General features: G+C 43.2%; 1 protein-coding gene across 2 annotated transcripts in view; it reads left to right on the forward strand.

Moving 5' to 3' along the window:
* The window catches only part of WSCD1 (WSC domain containing 1), a 30,438-nt gene that overhangs the window by 11,993 nt on the left and 3,862 nt on the right, over window positions 1-14,583 (forward strand). For both annotated transcript variants that reach the window (XM_084492783.1, XM_084492784.1), the window contains exons 3-7: window positions 839-953; window positions 2,228-2,412; window positions 5,451-5,572; window positions 12,600-12,765; window positions 14,286-14,450. In XM_084492783.1, the coding sequence (XP_084348909.1) occupies window positions 839-953; window positions 2,228-2,412; window positions 5,451-5,572; window positions 12,600-12,765; window positions 14,286-14,450 (753 nt within the window). The remainder of the gene's footprint in view (window positions 1-838; window positions 954-2,227; window positions 2,413-5,450; window positions 5,573-12,599; window positions 12,766-14,285; window positions 14,451-14,583) is intronic.

The following is a 14,583-nucleotide window of genomic DNA, read 5'->3' on the forward strand; positions in this document are numbered from 1 at the left end:
AAAATCAAATTTCCCTTTTCCTTCATATTTTAATGGTAACATGCACTTATATACACAAAATCGCTGTATAACAGTGGGCTGCTACATTGTCCTTCCAATCATATACTAAAAAAAAAAAAAAAAAAGGCTAGGTTTTTATTGTGTTTTGTTCAAGAGAAAAAAAAAAAAGAGGCTTAACATGGATGCAGTCTAACAGAAATACTTATCTTTCATATGCTAACTAAAGCAAGGCATATTCTAAAATACTCACTTGCACCAGAGAGAAAGAGATAGTTTAATGCAATAGGTAGACAGTGCTGCCTAGTTAAGGATGAAGTTATCTTTCCATTATAGCTTTAATATAACTCTACATACCCAAAGGAAATTGATTTTCTTAACAATTTTCTTGCACTATCTTATTCTCAACTTGAGATTTTCAAGGAAACCTGGGAGAAACGCATCAAGATTCCCCCAAGTTTCTTTTTAAAAGATTGCCTTCACTGTTCCTGCACAAACTGGCCATGTTTTACCCCCGGAGGGAGGGAGCCTAGCAGCTGGCAGCTGCCCGTGGGTGCTAGGACCAGTGAAGGCTTCCCAGTGTGCTGTCAGCACCTTGCCCAGGGAGAAGCCTGGCTTCCTGGCCCTTCCTTTCCATCGCTCATCCCAGCTTGCCCTTCTCTAGCACATACACATATTCAATACCAGCAGACAGGTCAACAGAGCGGTCAGGGCTCCAGACATGTTGCAGCTCGATCAAACACAGCCTTGTTTGCGATTTATGGCTGTGAATCACCACCAGAAGTCTCCCCTCTCCTGGAGCCTGTGCACATTTCCTGACTCTGGTCTTACATGCACATAGGTACCTACATGGGATGCTTCAGTGATGATTCGAGGGAAAGGACACTGAAGGGTGCTGTGTTTTATGACTTAAGAAAAATGACAGTATCTCACTGTCAGGAAGCTTGTGCTGAGAGGTAAGTGATATCTTTTTACTGCAACTTTTTTCTGACACTGAGCAAGGATGAATTTGAAATGGAAATGCGTGCATATATTAAACATACAGCATCTGTGAAAACTGTGATTATCTCATACCTTCAGGCATGGAGCAGTTCTGCTACCTTGCTTCAAGTAGACTGTTTCACTGCTGCCTATCTATTGCTTTTTATTATAGCATGACTATTTAAATATATTTTCTGCTGTTCTGGTCAAAAATTGGTGTTTTGTTAGACAGTTGTTAGCTATTACCCTTGGCCCCTTGTCTGAACCATAACCCTGGGAGCAGTGCGGCATTCCCAAGGGCAGGACTGCACAGAGGAGCAGGCTTGCGGCTGCACGTGTGGCCACCCCCAGCAGTGGGGCTCACCAGGGCGGAGCCCGTTGGCCATGGACCCATGCTGGTGCTCAGGGCACAGCCACCTGAATACTCTTTGCATGAAAACGTCTTCCTGTCACTCCCAAGCATGAGAGAAAGCAGAAGTAACACCACAATTCCGAGCTATTTCTGTGAACATTCCCTCCTCTGCAAGACAATGCAGTGTCCATGCAGCCTGCTGCTCTGGGGGGCTTCACCACAGCTTCACACCCCCGTCCCCCCCGACCTTGGGTCTCCCCATGCCAGCCCCTCAGCAGCAGCCACCCGGAGCTGTCCTGCGATGCTGGGGGCAGGCCCCAGCTGACCCCCCACACGGGGCAGGGGGTGGTGGGCAGCAGCTGCTACTGGGGTCAGGGCGGGTGGGAGGCAGCCCATGGCCTGACCACCCCAAGAGAAGCAGTGAACCGCCATGCCGTGCCTTCACTCTCAGCACTTGAAAACAGCCCAACGTATCCAAAGTGCCCACATTTAAATGCTGGTTAGTGGAACCTCTGAAATGGGCCTTTCTTCTCTGCCACTCTAAATGGTCCTAAATATTTCTGGCAAAAGCCCCAAGTGCTGGCTTGGGGTAGGGCTGGCTGTCACCTCTGCAGTGCCAAATTGTCACTGCCACAGGAGCCAGGGCTGCCACCTGGGTGCCCACGCCACCCGGTGAAACTGAGGGTGAGGCCACCCTGGGGCACGGCCTGGCTCCCTTTGCCCACCGTTGCTCCCTGCCCATCACCCATGGCACAGGCTCCTTGCTGCTGAGCCCCAGGGGCCAGCTGTACCTCTGGAGCAGCGGCAGGCAGAACACATGGAGGGGATCTCACATTTGTTAGGTAGGAGACAGCCCGGGGCACCCATGCTGACTGTGTCTCATTCTGCCACCCACAGGGCCTACACCTACGCAGGCCTGGCGTATGGAGCAGAGTGCTACTGCGGGAACAAGCTCCCAGTCACTGCCTCCAGGCCTGAGGAGTGCAACAGCGAGTGCAAGGGCGAGAAGGGCTCCATCTGTGGCGGGGTGAACCGGCTGTCTGTCTACAGGGTGGAGGAGCTGTGGGCAGCAGCACCACGACGTAAGTGGGCGGTGGCTGCTCTTGGGTGGTGATGCTGGCACTGCAGCTGGAGCGAGCATGATGTCCTGGGCTCGTCTCGTTCCACTTGCCACCAGCGCCAGAAGCAGCAGAGGATGAAGGTACCTGCTGGGCACGGTGCCTGCTTGCTGTTGGCCCAGTCCCTGGCTCCCTCCCCAGTACAGCAGTGCTGCTCAGCTGCTGGTAGCATCCACCTGAGAAAGCTAGTGGCACTAGGGGAGGAAGGGCAGTGCAGTGACTGTGAGAGCAGCAGAATTTCAGCTGAGGAAAAACTGCACCCTTCTGCACCTGCTGCAAAGGCACAAAACAACGTGTTTAAGAAGCAGCCCTAGAAAGGGGTGCCTTGTAACAGAAGGGCAGAAAAATCACACCCACTAATATAATCTTTAGCTCAGACATGATCCTAAGCAAAGTAAATACTATGTGAGTGCAGCAGGAGAATAAATAGAGGCCAGAGAGAGAATTGCACTGGTACCTCTCCTAAGAGACAAGAACAAGACCACAGAGTTCTGCTTTTCCAAGGACTTCTTTCAGGCAGCAGCTGATTTTTTTGTTTCATGTTTAGATGGCAATACTTGTCATCTACTCGCTACGAGTCGTCTGTTCTCTAGTTGTCATTCAATTAGCTGTCATGGGAGACACAATAGATAAACCTTTGGGCCAACACAAGGCATATAAAATACCCCAACAGCTGAGCAGTCTTTTGGCAAGCTCACAAGACCCTTCGGCTGTTATTTGCTGAGAATAAGCACCAAGACCTTAGGTTGTGCCAGTATTGATGGTACTTCAGATCTTAAAGACAAGTCAAGGTTTGTACAATCATCTACCCAGCTACATATAAATTATATATCAAAGGCACACAGACCTAAATTGCTAGTGTCAGACTGACAGGCACATTGGCAGGTTTCCCAGGACATGCATCACTGTTTAAATCATCAGTGTAAAAATACATATATATATTTTACAGGAGAAAATGGCTTTTTTTTTTTTTTTTTTTTTTTTTTTAAGTATTAATGAATAAGTCATCAAATTAATCTAGCCTGGAGCTAGATTTGTATTTTGTTTGCCCTTAGTAATACCTGATATTTGACTGTTTGAAGAATCCTACTGACACAAGTTAGCTGAGGGGCCAACAAAAGTATTAATCATGATGACTAATTGTGAAAATATATTGGAAGTAACTCTGAAACCGATACCATCTGTGATTTACAACAGGCAACACAGAAAACAGTTCTGGCACAAGGATGCTCCTAATGCAGAGCAGATGCAGAGGTGCCCCTGTTCAAACCTCTTGCAGCCAGGGGCTTTGCTGGCTGCTGCCCCACCCAGCTCCATAAGCTGCACAGCCTCTGTGCTGCAGGACTCGTGCTCCACCTCACGCTAAATAAAATGGAGTTCCAAGTCTGCAGCCTGGGACATTCCCTGGGGCAGGACATGGCCCTCCTCACCACCAGAAAGCAGGAGATGACACAAATGCAGCCGCTTCCAGTGTGAGCCATGTATTCCCTGGGAGCCCTGCTCCCTCTTGCATGTTGATAGGGGCAGGTAAAGGCACCTGCCTGAGCAGCTGATATCACTCTATGCTCATAAAACAAATATGTCCAAAATTAAATATTAGTGTGAGTTTTAGCAGGAAGTCTTTCAACAGCATCTTGCAAAACTGCTTTTTTATTCCTCGGTGCCATGCTTGCAATGACCTGATTGATCGCCAGGAGATTCCTGTTCCTTCCCCAGCTTGCATTAAATTATTTGCACATCTCCTGAGTGATCCCAATATATAATACTGCTTCTAGTAACTGCTTTGAACAGTTATTACAGCAGTTATTGGGCAGCTTCTCCATAGATTTGTTCTTGGTGCATGCTAGAGAACCTGGGCCCTTCTGCCTGAAAATTCACACAAACAAATTTTCCCCTCAAAACTGTACTACATCTCTCCTGTCTTCCACCACAATACATCAGTTCTGGTGAGTGTTATTTAAGGCAGCCAGTGGGCACAGACCAGGATTTGGAAGACCCAAATTCATTTCCAAATTGACCTTTCTTCCTGTTAAGTCTTGTTAGGTAAATTATGTCAATAGAGTTGAGTTGGTAAAAAGACTTTTTCCACCTTTGTAAAGCCCACAGAATCTAATGAATTACATAAATGTGTGCATGCAGACATTTTCCGTTTTCTAACCCAGCCACACAGTGTTATTTTCTTCATTATCATTAGCTCATCTGTGCAAATGCATTGCCTCACCTGAGATAGTGATAGCTTTGGTTTTTTGTTTGGTTCCCTCAGGGGACATTTCTCTCTTAAGAGGAGGGAAAATTGTATTACTGCTTGTAAAAAGCATTTGGGCCAAATCCTGAGTTCACTCACAGTGACGCAAAAAAAATGGAGCAGTTCTGCCAAGCTCTGTGGCATTTATACAGGAGCAGGTCAGATCAGAGGCTGATGCTAAAGACTTCAAGAAAGCTATTCTCCCTGAACAGCTTACAAAAGCCTAGTTCAGATTCTGAAGACTGCAGCAAACTCCCTTGCCCTGAAAAGAAAGCGAGTGAGTGGGAAGAGGAGAGGGATATCTGCAACCGAGCAGATGTGCAGGAAGGTGAGTCCCTGTGGGGGCTTTCAGGATTCATTTAAATTCCTCTCCTTTTCTGGTGCAGATGATGTGAAGCTTTGTAGCTTTTTATCAGGGCTTTTAAGTCTTTCAGGGGAAAGCATGTCTTCAAAAGAAAACTGGCAGCTGCAAACAATAGCAATGCCCTCCACTGGTGGAATTTAATTTAAACTCTTTGCTGCAGCCCTACTTTCAGTGGTTAGTACAAAGCTAAAGGCATGTGCTCCTTTCAATACCACAGGATTTGCAACACATTTTTCTAGTGTATATCATGGTTTCTCTTATTTCTAAAGCATTTGGAATATAAAATTTATTTCATTATTCTTTAGCTTCTGAACCTAATATTGTTCTTTGTGATAGAGACAGGATACTATGGACATTGTTTTCTCAAGAGAAACCTATTTCATATCCCTGCAGGGAGGAATGTTATCTATCGAGGATGTTTTAGAGCTCCAGAAAATTTAACAGACACCTTTCCAGCCTCTTTGATACAGCCCAATTTGACGGTGGAGATGTGCTCTGAATTTTGCTCCAAGAAAGTAAGAACAGTTCTCATTTCACATCCTTTCTTCTTTTTGTTATTTTAAGTTTTAATCTACTAAGAGAATAGCAAAGATTAGTGCCTTAGAGCTCTGAATTTGTGAATGAATTTCTAAAGGACAAATCTCACCATGGTAAATACCCAGTGATGCATCTGGTCTGACCGTTCTGGAGTGGGGCAGGTGGGAGGGCAAACTACAGAGCCATGACACTCTGTATCATGCACAGAGAAGCCATTCCAAGTGACATTCTTCAACCCCAAGGAAACTGGTACCATTTCTGTGCCCCCATTCAAAGCACACCCAGCGCAGGATGTGGCCCCAGAGAGGTTTTGGCAGCTGCAGTTCATGTGGGAGATGTGTTGCCAGGGGACAGATGTGGGTCAGCAGCACCTCTAACATAGCTCCAGTGCTTTGGGGAGGCTCAACGGGCACACATGCAAGGCAGGCAGGACACCCACTGTGTCCCCAGCAGGAGTCTATCCCCATTTGCTCCCTTATGAGGACAAACCATGGATTTTAGTTTTGAGGTATCAGCACACAGTATTCTATAGCAGTGTAACTGGGTCAGCTAGGAAAAAGATACAACCTTCATTAAAAAAAAAAAAAAAAAAAGAAAAAAGCTGCCAGAGGAGGAAAAAAAAAAAAGCAGATAAGCTTACTAAGAGCAGGTGGGCTTTCCAGGTACTTCAATACACACATCTCTTTCCTCACAAAAAGAATTTTTGCCACTTTCACTGTAACACAAAGAATTTAAATCTAATTTATTTTAACTTCAAATGGAGTCATTGTAGAACTTCTTCATTCCAAGACAGAAGACCACCAGAAAGCAACTAAGGAGTTCAGTTGTGTGCTTACTGGCTTTTGGACAGAAGGTGTGAATGGACATGCTAGCATCTGCCTTTGTGCATGCCCTGGGGTTACATCATCACCTTTGTTTGTGCTCCCATTTATCAGTGTTATACCATGGACATGAAAACAGAAGTTTGGTGAGCTTGGGTATCCCTGTGGGAAAAAATGTTTGGCCCATGACTATATCTGCTCTGTGGCTGTTGCTGTGGTTGGGTTCCCCCCCTCACCCCTAACTCCCATTGGGCCTGTTTGTATCTGTAGAGTAGTGTTTTCTCAGTGGTCAGATTTAGCCTGCAGCCACGTGCAGCCTTAGAACTAAGCCGAGCATTCAATTATTTTGTCTTCTGGCATCACAAAATTTATTAAAACTATTATGGCAAGAACAAAAATTCTTCTTAGTTACTACATAATTTTAGTTGCTTTTATACCATGATGGGAAAGCTTTTCCTAGTCAACCCATTGTCTATACCAGCTCATCAGTACAGTGTTTTGAGAATGCATTATGGAACTAATTCTGCGCAGTGAGCTGCAGTTAATCACCTTTATATCCTACACGCAGTGCCTCACAAACATGCATACACACACACACCCTCCATCCACATAAACATTTAGTAAAGCAGGACTTTGTGAGCAATTGTTTCCAAGATCTGCAACTGATGTATTTCTTAACCGTAGGGGAAAAAACATTGAATCTTTCTGTATTGAAGTTTACCCACAGGTAACATTTTATTAATATTTATTGATGGTGCAATTACTGCTTCTGTACCTGGGAAAGTGTACAAAAACTCAGGATGATTTTTTTTTAGATGTGCTTATACACAAAGTTAGTAATTTTTAAGCATAGTCATAATATTGTGGTTTTGGGAGATGGCTTTTCTGAAGAAGTGGACTTTCCGAAGTTTATGTTCCTTCAAAGTTTTCTGGCCCAAAAATGGAAGCATCTGAAATTCCTGCTGAGAAGTGTAGGTAAAAGACCAATACCAAATGTTCCTCATTAGCCTAGCAATTGAACAGGACCAGGAGAGCAGCAGGAGACTATTCATCTCCAAGCAAAACACTACAAAAACCAAACAAACACACACACACAAAAAAAAAAACAAAAAAAACAAAAAAACAAAAAAAAAAAACACAGAATTACACCTTTGGTGAAGGAACATGAAAAACCAGTATCAGCTTTAAATGCTACCAAAGCAAGTCCTATTATGACGGTGGAAACATTCATCCCAACTTTGGTTCCTTTCCTTTCAAAATAAGTTGGACAACTTCCCAACTGTTATAGACCTTCTACGGAATTAGGAAAGCACTGTCATTTCTGTCTTTTTAGTCTAAACTATTATGCTGTAAAGAATAATCCCACCAAATCCTATACAACCTGAAAACCTAGTGGGCTTTTTAATAGGACTAGTCTGATGCCTAAATTTAAATACATAAATAAGTCTTTTCCTATTTGGGACTCAGAAGAAAAGCAAACAGACATACCACATCAATTTGTGAGCCTCAGAAATGGCAGCTCCATCCTTTGGAAATGTATGAGATATGAATTCAAGGAAACAACTTTAGATGATACCTGCTAAATAGCCTTAATTATCTATTTCTTTCTTAATTAACAGAATGATGACATGTCTTAATTGCAACCTATTATTGCCCTGTAACAGAGCCATGAATGTGTTTCTTTGCCAGGTCCCTTGGCCAGAAGTAATAATTTTCATATATATTATTTTATAAGCCAACATACATAATAAATAAGCCATCTCCACTTGAATTTATATTTTTAAGTAATCATTCCTTTTAACTCCCAGCTGCTGTATATAGTTATATATAATCAAAAAAAACCTTAAAGTACACTAAGTCTGGAAGAGAAAACCCCACCATTTCAATGCATCCAAAAACCATGGCAGCAAATTTGCAAACATGACCACCTCCAAAGTGTTTCTTCTGGTTTTTCATTTGTTTTGTTTTCCAAGAACACACAAAAATTCTAATTTCAAAAACAGACATGATATTTTGGTTTCCAGATGTAGATACATCTGTTTTTTACTCATAAAAAAAAGACTCTTGGGATTTTGATTAAAATCCCATTATAGAATATTTCCATACCCTCATTTGGATTTATTTATTTATCTTAATAAAGGCAATAAAATGGATAAGTAGGCCAGAACCTCAAATGGCACAGATAACTACAGCCCCAGTGACTTTATTCCAGCACTGGGAGAGGAGTATTTCAGATCAGGGTCACACTGGGTATAGCAGTGCATTCATCTATTGTCCCCTGGCCCTAATGGATTACAACATAAAACAAGTCAGCATTTTTACCCAAGCGGTGATTTGCTCTCTGGTGTTTTATTCCTTGCTCTTATAATATCCAGGTCAATGAAAACTTGATGAATGACTTCTAGGCTCATTGTAAAGTGAACACGCCGTTTTTTAAAGTAAACCAAACCCATCATTTTTACTTAGGAGAGAAATTTTCATCTACAATTAGCCCCCATTCTCTTATTCTTTTCTGTAGATTGAGAGAAATAAAAATAACTATCAGACAGAAAAGTTAGCAAAGGAAGTTGGAAAGGAGTTGAATTTAGCAAAGTAATCAGAGTGAATCCAGTTGTGTATTTTTAACCTATTCATAACTCTTAATTTGAAAACAATCTAATAAAAACAATCAGTATCTGAATCATCATAGTATCTGTGTTGCTCTTGGAGAATGACAGTGTAAGTGCTGTAAGGAAATTTAACTAACATTCAACGTTCTTTTAGATGTTACCTGACATCAACTCTCACTGTGCTACAGCTTGCAGGATGGACACCCTAGCCTGTCAGTGCATGCTCTAAAGCTCCATCCAGAAAAATGCCCCTTCAGGCACCCACAGATTTCCCTCGCATTGCATGTGTTTAACTGAAGTGACACATTGAGGATTTGTGCATTGGACCTGAGAAGGACTAGTCCTGCACTTAGGAGTGTGGTTGGTTAAAGCAGTAACCACAACGTGGGGCTGAGTGCAGTTGATGGCTTGTAGCTGCTGATTAAATGCGGACAGGAAGACAAGGCTGAATACACTGTTTTACAATCATTCAGTGTGCTGCTTCAGTTAGATGCAGAGTATGAATAATGAGTTGCTGAACACAGTACTTTGCACTGATGCTGTGGGTCCAGGTATGATCCCCTCAAATACCATAGCACCTCTTCCATCATGCCTTATGATCTGAGACCTGCTACTCATCAGGCCAGCTCCCAGCTTCTCCCCTTTCCCCAAGCACATGCTGAAGCTCAGAGAGCAGGCACCTGTGTGGTTAATTTTTATGTAAATAAATGTAAATGTCCATTACTGAACCAAGAAAGGCTCTGCTTTTCAGGGTCCAATCATGCTGCTGAAACCTTAGTGTTGTAAATAAAGCAACTTTATTGTCTGAAATTTTCCAGTCACTTTACAAACATACAGGTACGTCAGTTTAAAATACTTGATGAAATAAAACAATTCAAATTGCTGAAAGTAAGATAATCTTCTTTTGATTTAAAAATTGCTATCATATTAAAGCTAGTAGAACTGAAGGAGTAGGGAAAGAGAGGTGAAAGAAGCAACTTTTTTTTTGTTGTTGTTGTTGATTGCTGTTTGCAGTTGGCAAATATGCAAGGATTTGACACTTCAATGGAAAAAGGCACTGTGTCCTAAGTGTAAATTAGTGACCAAAATGTAGTTCTTACCCTAAGCAATGACATTTTATGTCGCTAGAGAAAGGATTCCTGAAATGCGCTAACAGCATGATTTCTCCTTTCAAGACAATTTTCAGACTTTCCTTGAGTCTGAAAGGCCACCTAACACCACAGAAACAGGAGGGAGATGGACTGAACTCTTCCAGAGCATCGGTAATAAGTTTTGCCAGTGCCTGTGTTTGCACATTAGGGTTGTACTGCCTATGCTAAATTTACATCAGGGTGCTTAAACACTCACAGTTAGCAAAGTATCCACAAAGAAGTGTCAGAGGTGGCATCAGGTGTGAGATCGCATCAGCACTTCCAGCTGTGCAGGATAGCACACTCAAGCAGCAGGAGATACAAGAAACATCCCCCATCACTTGTATCGCAGCCAGCTCTATTAGGTCACAAATACGTGACAGAGGCAAATACATCCTTCTCTCTTGGTTAATCTGTGCTGGTAAGGACAGCCCTTCACCCTCTGCCAGCCTGGTGCTAGGACACTCATTTGTTTGAGGTCTTTTCCAATTCCTCTTCCTGAAGGTTGATTTAAATGAGTGATACAAGTAGGAGACACCCATGTTTTTCATTCCCCATCCCAGAAATACCTCTTTGCTAGATGCTTCATATGGTATATACCACTAGGATTACCAGACTTTGAAGTTAGGTGCTGATAAGAAGAAACAGTGGAGGCAAGAGGCGTAGCATCAGTAGTAAGGCTACAGGAGACAGCAGGAGCTGAGTCCAGATAAAGGTCAATGCTGCTGTTTATGGCCAAAACCAGAGCCCTGCTGCAGGAAAGCTTGGGAAAGACATTGAAAGACCCACACAAAGAAACACAAAATAGAAAAACAGCAAGAGATTGCTCTCATAATACTGCCTGACCAGCAGAGAGGCCACACACATGTGGGGGATTAGCCTGGCCACTCATGACCTCTACAAGGGCCAAACACTAGCCCCGAATCTCTCTTCCCTGAACTACCTTTAGTCACAAACAGCATTTCAGAGTGATTCCAAAACAGTACTATATTATCCCAGGCTTTTTTGCCTTTACAAAAATGATTGCACAAAGATGCAGAAGTAGAAAGATGCACATGCTTAAGTCTTGTAAAAAAAATCTCCGACCTTCCAGAAGAGTAAATCCTTTGCAGGTGCCACTTGGCATGAGGTAAAAGGCCCACTGTTATTCTAGGCTGTGCTTGAGGGCCAGGATGTTTATTAATTTCTCCAGTGGAGAGACACTGCTTCAAAATAAAGGGAAAAATCTGTTTGCAAGCAGACACAGAACTCTCGCCCTTGGATCAAATCTGTAAATAGTTTTTGACAATGTCATATCTCATTCACTAAGCAAATGTTGGCTGTTTGGGCACAGATGGCACATGTGTTTTATTTGACTCCTTATCAGAGAAGGAACGCGTGGGGAAGAGTGAGAGATAAGATGCTCAGCAGTCCTGGCATGTGCTTCCAGAGGCCAGAAGACTTTTAAAAGACAAAAAGCGTTGGTAGGGAATAGGTGGAATTGAATGCTCTGTGCTTGAATAACCTGACCTTCCCTCGGCCACTGTCACTGAGGCCGGGCCCTTCCCCGCATGCTGATGTGCAGCATGTCACCCAGCGAGCTGTCTGGGAGGCTTCCAAACTCTGAGAAAACGAAAGCCCAGTCTTCCTAGTAAAGAGGAGGAAGGCTGAATTTTAGGGCAAATTTTTGCCAACTAATGAATGATTTTTTCATGTGGAGCATGTAATCACTTCCAAATTTCTTCAGCAAGCAACTAGCACACATTTCCCTCTAAAACTGGTAGTTACTTGGAATAAAAGTTACTTGGCAGTTTGAGTAATTTTTCCAAAACATGTACACAGTAGCACTCAAACCCTACACCAACCCCTCTATACACAGTAGTGTTTTTCAAACTGTGAAGGTGTCACAGCAAAATGCGTACCTTATGGCTTTATTTTATTTTTATTTTAAACATAATTGCAGCAGTTAGTGGGTCTAAGTTCCTTTTTCCTTTTAATTTTTTAAGGTTTCTTCTGCACAAACTCTGGTGAAGTCAACAGAATGTGTCCAACCTTTTACCAGATGACTCCTCAGTTTGGAGGACTATAAATGGAAGTTTAAAACATGATACAAGTCAAAATGCTCATTTTGGGGGTAAACACCTTTTCCCATACTGCAGTTTCAAATGGAGTTACATACTAAAGACTGCAGGAATATTACCAAATGATATATTTAAGAATAATGAAAAGATAGTATTGTGACTTTTCAAACTTTACAAGATCTGTCTAAAAGCTATTTTTAAAGAAATTGCCATGTTAAAGGCAGTAGTATATAAGAAGCGAGATTTACAATGATATATCAAAGACTGCTTTGATCTTGACAGCGGCCTCGTGAAAATTTATTTTTCCTTTACATAACAGGAGTATTCCCCACAGGCTGCTGATGCTGTGGCATTTATGCACTGATCTATTTTCTCTCATTAACAGGAATTTCCCTTGGCAGTCATCCGAGGGCGGGAGTGCTACTGCGGCTACCCCACTGGGCGCTTCTCACTGCACGGTGGCGCAGACAGGCAGCTCTGCAGCGGGATGCTCAACGTCAGCTCTGCTGCCAGGGGGAAGTACTGCCTGGTCTACCAGACGCCGGTGCAAGGTACAGCTCCAGCCCTGCCATGCCAGGACTGGACCCCCTACTGCGGGAAAGAGCCCCCCGCACTCCTTCTGCCTCTCCCTCCTGCAGCAGGTGGGAGCCATTCAGTTTACAGCAGTCTTACCCTGTATGACTAATATCACAACAGGAATTTAGATGGCATCCCTGCTCTAAATTCCCGTCTTGCAGTCATGTTCGTAAACATGCATCTTTCCAGGTATTATTTCCAATCATTCTCTTGTTAAATAGTACAGCCTCCCCATCAGAAAAATGATTTCGCAGATGGAGAGAGAAGGTAGAGCCTGGGGAGCCAAACCCCGAGACACCTGGGGACAAGGACCCTGTAGTCTGGTTTGAGTCCTGTTCATTGAGCGTACGCCCAGCCCCCTGTTAAGCAGAGACATCAAGACAGCTCTGCAAACTCTAATTCTTCTCTGCCCACCTTCCTCCAAAATATTAATCTTCACGTGTGTCAAAGCCAGAAAATAAAGCAGACAGTAAGGCCCTAATCCTGTAAACTATCAAGGCAGAACCTGTAGCTTTTTCCATGTGGTGATTTACACCAAGTTCAGCAAAACTATTCACAAATTTAAAATTAAATTCTGTGCTAGGTTGGTGCAGTTCCCCATCCCATACCCTCTTTTGTTTTTCCCCCCTTCATCTTTCAATTCAGAGGCATACTGCAGATAACAGCATGTCAAAAGGTCATGCAAGAACACTCACTTTCATGAAATCGCTAGCATCTACCACATCTGAGTAGATCAGGAGTAGCACAAGACAACCTTTTCTGGACTATGCTGCACTTACTGGATCCATGGATCCATCTGTAGGCTACTTTGAAGAATGAAAAAGGAGTGATTTCTGATCTATTTCCTGGCTTCTTTTTGTACAGACACAGAGAGCTGGGATTGCTTCTCACACTCTACCCTTACTTTTAATGGCATGTTAAGCAATAGAGTTAGTATTTACAAAAACTAAGTGTAGGAGCTACACTTAGTGTACTACTTAACGTAGGAGCTGGGTTCTAGCCCCACCAGAGATCAGTGCAGCACAGGCATCTTAACAGCCTCAGGCCCTTTTCTAGAGAAGAATAGTAGTCTGGATGCTTAGTTGAGTGCCAGCTCTTTTCAGTAGGAGGGGTTTCTTCTGTGCTACAAAATTTGCAGTTTTCGGGTATAATGGCACATTTGGGGTTTCACTGCTGCTTGCCTGGCAGGCTGGCTCTTCAATTAACAGACAGGCATCAAGGGACTTTCATCAGAACTTGCTGGCAAGTAAAATGGTTTGCTGTAGCTCTAAGAAAAATGCACTGCCTAACACAAAACCAGCAAAAACCTTTTCTGAGGTTTTATTTTCTCTTATGGATGAATTAATTTTGGGAAGTAGCTGACTCACAACTGGACTCAAATTGATATCCTATATTTGAAAGGGAGAAAGAAGCAATACACCCTGTAATCTAGGGCTGCCACTGGAATTATTAAAAAGCCACAATGCTAACAATGAAATATCTTTTATACTTGCAGACACCCGCTGCACAGACAGAAAATTCTTAACCACTAAATCCAAAGTGTTTGTTGCTTTGTCGAGCTTTCCTGGAGCTGGCAACACATGGGCTCGCCATTTGATAGAGCATGCTACGGGCTACTATACGGGCAGCTATTACTTCGATGGAGCACTCTACAACAAAGGTACTGCTTCAGGGGATGGGACACACAAAGTGCTTCAAGGAACAGGGTTTTACTTGCGTGCTCCAGCATCCTTCTGCTTGGAGCCAACAAGGGCGTCACTGTCATCACATCTGATCCAATTTAAACACGTGTC

Source organism: Aythya ferina (assembly GCF_964211825.1).
Source record: "Aythya ferina genome assembly, chromosome: 19".
In the NCBI taxonomy this organism is placed as follows: Eukaryota; Metazoa; Chordata; class Aves; order Anseriformes; family Anatidae; genus Aythya; species Aythya ferina.